This window comes from Piliocolobus tephrosceles, chromosome 12 (assembly GCF_002776525.5).
Source record: "Piliocolobus tephrosceles isolate RC106 chromosome 12, ASM277652v3, whole genome shotgun sequence".
NCBI lineage: Eukaryota > Metazoa > Chordata > Mammalia > Primates > Cercopithecidae > Piliocolobus > Piliocolobus tephrosceles.
In genome coordinates, this window is record NC_045445.1 from 3,062,270 (window position 1) to 3,069,551 (window position 7,282).

Below are 7,282 nucleotides of genomic sequence, written 5' to 3' on the forward strand. Positions count from 1 at the left end.
GGGGAGGGGGGAGGGATTGCATTGGGAGTTATACATGATATAAATGATGAATTGATGGGTGCTGACGAGTTGATGGGTGCAGCACACCAACATGGCACAAGTATACATATGTAACAAACCTGCACGTTATGCACATGTACCGTAGAACTTAAAGTATAATAAAAAAAAATTATATATGTATTTTTAGTCCATTGAAAACTGTTCAATTTGTCCTTCTTTCACTATGCATTGTATGTCTCTTCCTATACGAAAGCAGACGTTCATTAGACCAAAAAAAAAAGCCACAAACACATGAACACGCGCGTACACACACACACACACACACACACACACACGCACCCCATACCCCTCTAAACTCAGGACTGGAAGAGACAAACCTTACAGGTTCTCACATCCTCTCACCTTCTCCAAACAGAAATCTTCTCTGCTGTTCCTGGAAAAGGAGCTGCCAAGCATTGGCTCTAACCTTTCTATTGAAGGAGAGAGGACTTGCTATTTCAAGAGGTGACCTAATCTGTCTGAGAAGGGCTAATAGTGTCAGACTGCTTCCTTGATCCTCTGGAACCACATCTTCCACTTTATGATCCTTCAACTATTTGGATAAAGCTGTCCTGTCCCTTCCCATTCTTCCCTTCTCAGTGTCTTCAGCAACTGATTAAGATGTTTTCCAGCCCCTTCCTCATCCTGGTCTCCATCTTTTGGATACACTCCAGGTTGTTGATACATGGCACCCAGAAATAAGCCTAATACACTAGCACATGCAGAGGCAGATGACACACATTCATTGCTGGTTATTTTGGTGATTTTTTTAAAGTTATAGTTAAAAATTTAATTACAAGTTAATTCAAAAGAGAAGATAAACCTGTCAACAGCAAAAGGGGGACCACAACTTTTTGGCATAATAAGGGCATAAATCAGGCCACAGCAGATTTTCACAGAAATTTCCTTTTCAATAGCTCAAAGAATTTTCACAGCAGTCTGCAAATCCCTGCAAGGCAAGACCATTTCAACATGGAGAAACTGAGACTCAGTAATTTGCCGAGGCCATACTGCTGGCACTAAACTCAAACAATTGTGTTCTAGCCCTTAATTCTTTTCATTAGATGAGGATCCTTTTGACACGGAGTCACTCGTCTTAGGCTTGGTGATGAATGCACACAATTCCATGTAACTGACCATAAACTCACTAGCTTGGCTTCTAATCCTGATTTTAATAATCCTGTCTAACATAAAAGATGATTGTTCAAATCCATGGTTATGTAAACACATTTCGGGGTAGAGGAACTACACAGTAGTTAATCCAACCATTTTGATTTGGCTTTGGACTGTACATTGGTACTGACGTTTCAAGTTTGGGTATATCTAACGACTCTGAAACGCATGTTCTAACCTAATAAAAATTCCACTGGGAAAACCTAGCTTGTGGTGCAGGAAGAGGGTTGGTATGGGTAGGCCAGAAGGTTGTCTTCCCTCTAGATGGTTAGTATGCTCTCACAGGTGATTAAAATCAAGGCTCTTAAAAATACTACCTTTTCTTAGTAGCTAAGCTTTCCTATTTGGCTCAAACTTTTCCTCAAGTACAGAGTGTCCATGGGATTTCAAATTAAGAAGAGCACAGGGATTTGGTCTTCCTTAGAGAACCTCCAATATCCCTGTTTGTGAGGGTCGAGTTCTCAGCTGCATCTGAAAATCCAGTACAACAGAAATAGTGATATAGTTTCGAAAAAGTAACAAACATACTTTCTGCGAAGTGAAACTGGTCACAAGAGTGAAAATTTGGGCTTTGCAAGGTTAGCTGTCTAGACAGACATGTGAAGTCTGTGAAGTGAGTGAAGCGAGACTTTCAGAGGTACCTGAGCACTTGCGCCAGCAGCCCCCAGGTCCACTGAGTCCTCTGGATCCATCAGGCCTGCCTGGTCTAACAGGTCCACTGGGTTCTCTGGGTCCTGCTGGTCCATTGGGCCCTCCTGGTCCACTGAGAACTCCAGGTCCACTGGGTCTGCCCTGTACAATGGATTCACCTCAGGCTCAACTTGAAAGTCCTGCAAGGATAAGGCTGAGGAAGAAAGCACAGGGGAGTTCATGACTTAAAAACAAAAGTACTGATGTTATCAAAAAGACTGTACGAGGGTCATTTTAGTCCATGTTAAGGATGAGATGTGCCAGGTGCCAGGAATCATTCAGAATATTGTTTTTAAAATCTGTTCATATTTGAAAATGAAGAAAAGGGAGAGAGTGTTTGAAGTTACCACTGCCTATCCTCCAGCTTAAGCTAGTGCCTAAACCCACTGCATTTGTTAGTGTCATTTCATTCATTATAAAATTATTTTGGCTCTGCTTTTGGAGATTTAGTACCATCCAACTGATAAAACCAAATAAAATCTAGTCATAAATCACTTCTGAACAATTGGATTGCCCAGAATGTGGGACCTTAGGAGTGCTCAAAGTGCTCTGGGAGGTGTTATGACATGACTTGGCTTCAACAGCCCTGAAAAGGACAGTGGAGAACATTATTTGTGGTTATGTAAAATGTTACATTAGGGGAAGCTAAATGAAGGTTATCCTAAATGGTATATTTCCCTTATTTTTCTATTTTTTTTCTTTGTGCTGTTTTTGCAAATCTTCTTTAAGTCCAAAATTATTTCAAGATTAAAAGTTTGGAAAAGAGAAACACCTGGATTAGACAGAATGAACCACTCTGTCACTTCCTATCTGCTCTTTGCAGCCTGGGGTTGCATATCTTACCAGGCTATGGTCATGAGCAAATTGTCCTTCAATCATAGCATGAGTTTGGGATGACCACTGAAAATATTTTGGAAAATTCTGGTTTCTGGACACTTCCAGTGTTTAGACTGTTGGCTAAATTTGTCTGCTTAACTCTTTTTTCACTAAAAGCCATTTTCCAAATCAGTTTAGCATTTTTTTTTTTTTTTTTTTTTCAGACGAGTCCTGCTCTGTCGTCCAGGCTGGAGTGCAGTGGTGCCATCTCGGCTCACTGCAACTTCCGCCTCCTGGGTTCCAGCCATTCTCCTGCCCCAGCCTCCCGAAGAGCTGGGACTACAGGTGCCCGCTACCACGCCTGGCTAATTTTTTGTATTTTTAGTAGAGATGGAGTTTCACCATGTTAGCCAAGATGGTCTCGATCTCCCGATCTCGTGATCTGACCACCTCGGCCTCCCAAAGTGCCGGGATTACAGGCATGAGTCACCGCGCCCAGCCCAGTTTAGCATCTTTTAATTTTCTGATTCCAAGTAAACAAAGCTACTAAATTATCTATAAGTGATAGTGAGAAACCTAGGAGTTACTTGACTTCTACCATATTAGCCATAAGCTGCTAGTCATCTCAGTATGCTCATTTTGTTGAAATAGTCATCTGTGGAAGGTTATAAGGATTTCTCCATCATTGGCTTAACAGTGGTAAACACAAATAATTCTCTATAGCAAAGTTACAATGGTAGGTCCAGATAAACAGGTTTAAAGCAATCAATCTCTTATAAATTTTAGAAATCACAATTATGAGTTCATAAAGTTTGACCTCTCCTGCCAAAAATCAATTGTTTTGGAAGGAATTTTTTAAACGCAGCTTTGAGATGGACAGCAACAATGGAAAGTTGTTAACTAAGAGTTTTAAAAGTGATGATACTAACACTGGATTTAAAAACTGAAAAAAGAGTGAAATAAAAATTAAAATAGAGCTTACTACTTTTATGTAAGATTCCACATACCAATTATTTATGATCAGATTAATTAGGAGATATGATTTGCATTATGCATCCACCATTTTCCTAAGTTTTGTACTTTTTAAACAATTACAGTTATGAAATGTCTTTAATATGGAAACTCATGAAAGAAATATCACTGTTTTTGAGAGACTCTCACTTTTCCCCTTTATTGCCATGAAAACTCAATAACAAGAGGTTTCTTTGGAATCCAACTACTGTGTGATAGCAGAATAGACTACATGAGTATAAAAAGATAAAACGCTATTCCTTCAAGGACTGAGATCCAGTGCCAATTTTTAGAAGATTAAAATTAAATAGAAGAAAAGACCATTTCCAAGCACTTGAACCTGTGATGAAATACTCATTTTTATTATTCTCAAATCATCATCTCAAATGTTTACAAAAGATGAAGAAAGCTGAAATTCACTCTGTGATTTCACACTATTATAGAGCATTATATTCATTTGAAAAACTGTAACTACGCTGTTGGTCACTATTTTTCTTCTAATAGTCCCTATCCAAATGCATAAATGTACCTACCTGGAGATTCAGGAATAGTATACAGGGAAACTGTGCTGGAGCAATAAGTTGAATCAGAATCTACAAACATTACATGAACATTTTCTTGTGGTCCATACTGCTCAACCTCTGCAATATCAATTTGGTCCTGTAAATTTCCAAAAGAGAAAGATAGGACATCGCATTTTGGAGTTAGAAAGAATAGGAAACACAGGCAGAATACAAACTTGGATGCATTTCACATCACAATTTCTAACACTGCTGCAATCAACTGAAAACCTAACAAAAAAATCACCATCAAATACCTCTTTAAAAATATTGCTGGAAGATAACAAGCAGAGATTATAGATGCCACAAGGTATACACTGACAAACTTAAGAAGAGAAACACAGTATACATAATACTAAAAATAAAGGCATCAAAAATGTTTATAGATCAAAAGGCATGGCAGAAACAATTCTGCCTTTCAGTGGTGTCAGTAGGATGCTGTCATGATAGTAGCCAAGGATCATCTCCCATTCCTCATTATTAGACCCAAACACACTGGTTCACAGAGAAATGGGACAGCAGTGGGAGACCTGCACCACCATTGATAAGGCCATTTTCCCAGAGTTCCTGCACCTGCATCCTAAGCTTAGAGAAAGAAAAGGCCAACCGGGGGCTGTTTAACAACTATTCCATGTCTTTAGGCAGATTAAAGTTGAAAGTATTATTAGCAAAAGTACTTTTAGCAGAGAGGTGAAAAGGTCTCTAAGAGCTTCTAGGCAATGTTCTCATTGGATAGTGTCGAAGAGGGCAAGGCCATACAGACAGACAGGAGCAGAGTGAGAGACAGAATCCATTGACTCCAAACCCAATGCTCTTTTTCCTAAGTCTGGCTACCTTTAAGCCATTTGTTGCTTTAAACTATATACGTATTTCTATTGAGTGATCCTGTCCTATTTCCTGAACAACTGGATCCTTTTCGAATAGTCTGTGGATCACTGTCCATTGAAATTTAAGTACCTTGTTTAGCAGTGAAATATTTTACATCCCTGACAAAATATTTTTTTTTACTTTTGTTCTGGACTGGCTTAAGACACAGACCCATGGTGATTTTTCTACAAGGAATCTGTTTGTTGGATCACATCCCAGCATTTTAACTTCAGGAAATTGTGCAACCTCACTGTTCAAGTGACTCTGTTTTATACTCCCTAAAATAAGTGATATGTTGCCGGGGATGTGACAATATTTTCATTATTTACGACGATATTATGGTGAATCGGTATTCATTAAGATGAGATATGACCTGTCTCTTTCTTCTTCCTTCTGTTCTTCTTCATAGCCATCTATCGATTTAATCACTAACTCTTTGCTTTCTGGATTATTTTCAATAGAAATTTATATTCTCAAATGTTAATTAAGATGTCCACTTTTGGGCATTCATATGTTTGGGCTTATCAATATAAATGCAGTGAGCTTAAATTAACTTAAATGACAGCATTATGTGCAGTAATGGTAATTGGCCTGGAAAAAAACAAAGCCAAGAAACTACTTTGGAAGCAAAAAGATACCAGCTTAAAATGCAATCAGGACTAAGGTGGAAAAGCATGCATGGAGATAGGAAGACAATCAACATGCTTTTACAGTTTTGAGTGGAGTTTTGGATTCACCTTTATTCCGTAATTGTCTCCACGATTAGTATGCTAAAGGATTTGAAAAGAGAGGCATGGGTTTTGAGGCTGGACATACAGTAGGCTTCAAATGCAAACTCCAATACCTGATGGTTATGTAAACTGCAAATATGTAGGGGGAGAGGGGGAAGAGGGCATGCAAGAAGTTTGTCCCCAAATCTTTGCATTTTCCCTGTGGTGGCTTATTGTTAAAGTGCTCTAACTAATTTTTAGGAGATCCTTGCATTTTACTTTTTTGGATGTGGTGGGCGAAAGGCCATAGGGCTTCCAATCAAGACAGCAGATTGGACAGACATGGCGAAAATGCTAGATAAAATAGAGCAGAATTTTTTTAAAAAAATACACTGAGTTTAGAAATCCTCTCTGGACCTCATCTCTTATTTACCTGCCACCCCACTTATGTGATTTCCTTTATAGCAAAACTTCTCAAAAGGATTTTTTTATATACAATGTCTCCAATTCCACCATCTTCTCTTAAACCTACTCTGATCAGACATTATCTCCTTGAACCCCACCATACTCCACCAAAACTTTTGTCAAGTTTAGCAATGAACTACAGGTCCTAACTCTAATGGTCCCTTCTCAATTGTCCACCTATCTAATCTATCAGCAGTATTTGACATTGTTCATCATTCCTTCTTCCCGTAAATACTTTCTTCACTTTGCTTACCTCCTACCTCACTAGTTACCTGTCAGTCTCTTTTGCTAATTCCTCCGTTTTCTCCCCTAATCTCTTAACTTTGGGTGTACTTCAAGGCTCAGTCCTTGGTCTTTGTTGCTATCTACCTTAGTGACCATCTTCCAGGCTTACAGCTTTAAGACCATCCATACTGATGATTCCCAAATTCAAATTTCCAATCCAGTATTACATCTCCATTTGGATGTCTAATGGGCATCTCAGTCATAAACATTTTCAAAACTAAGTCCCTGATATTACTCCTCCCCTCAAAGAAAACACCATTGGCTAGGCACAGTGGCTCATGCCTATAACCCCAACACTTTGGGAGGCTGAGGTGGGAGGACTGCTTGAGCCCAGAAGTTTGAGACCAGCCTGGGCAATATAGTGAGACCCTGTCTGTACAAAAAATTTAAAATTAGCTGAGTGTGGCAGTGTGTGCCTGTAGTCCCAGCTACTTGGGAGGCTGAAGTGGGAGGATCATTTGAGCCTGGAAAGCAGAAGTTGCAGTGAGCTGACCATACCACTGCATTCCAGTCTGGGCAACAGAGTGAGAGACCCTGTCTCGAAATAAAATAAAATAAATAAAATAAAATAAAAGGAAAAGAAAAGAAAAGAAAAGAGAAGAAAGAAAGAGAGAGGAAGGAAAGAGAGAGGGAGGGAGGGAGGGAGGGAGGAAGGAAGGAAGGAAG

At 39.2% G+C, this 7,282-nt stretch overlaps 1 protein-coding gene across 1 annotated transcript in view; it reads right to left on the bottom strand.

Annotated features, from left to right (window-relative positions):
- PASD1 (PAS domain containing repressor 1) overlaps positions 1-7,282 on the bottom strand; it is a 72,723-nt gene that overhangs the window by 13,674 nt on the left and 51,767 nt on the right. The window contains exons 9-10 of the mRNA XM_023202275.1: positions 4,263-4,389; positions 1,842-2,056 (exon numbers count right to left, since the gene is read on the bottom strand). Coding sequence (XP_023058043.1) covers positions 1,842-2,056; positions 4,263-4,389 — 342 coding nt within the window. The remainder of the gene's footprint in view (positions 1-1,841; positions 2,057-4,262; positions 4,390-7,282) is intronic.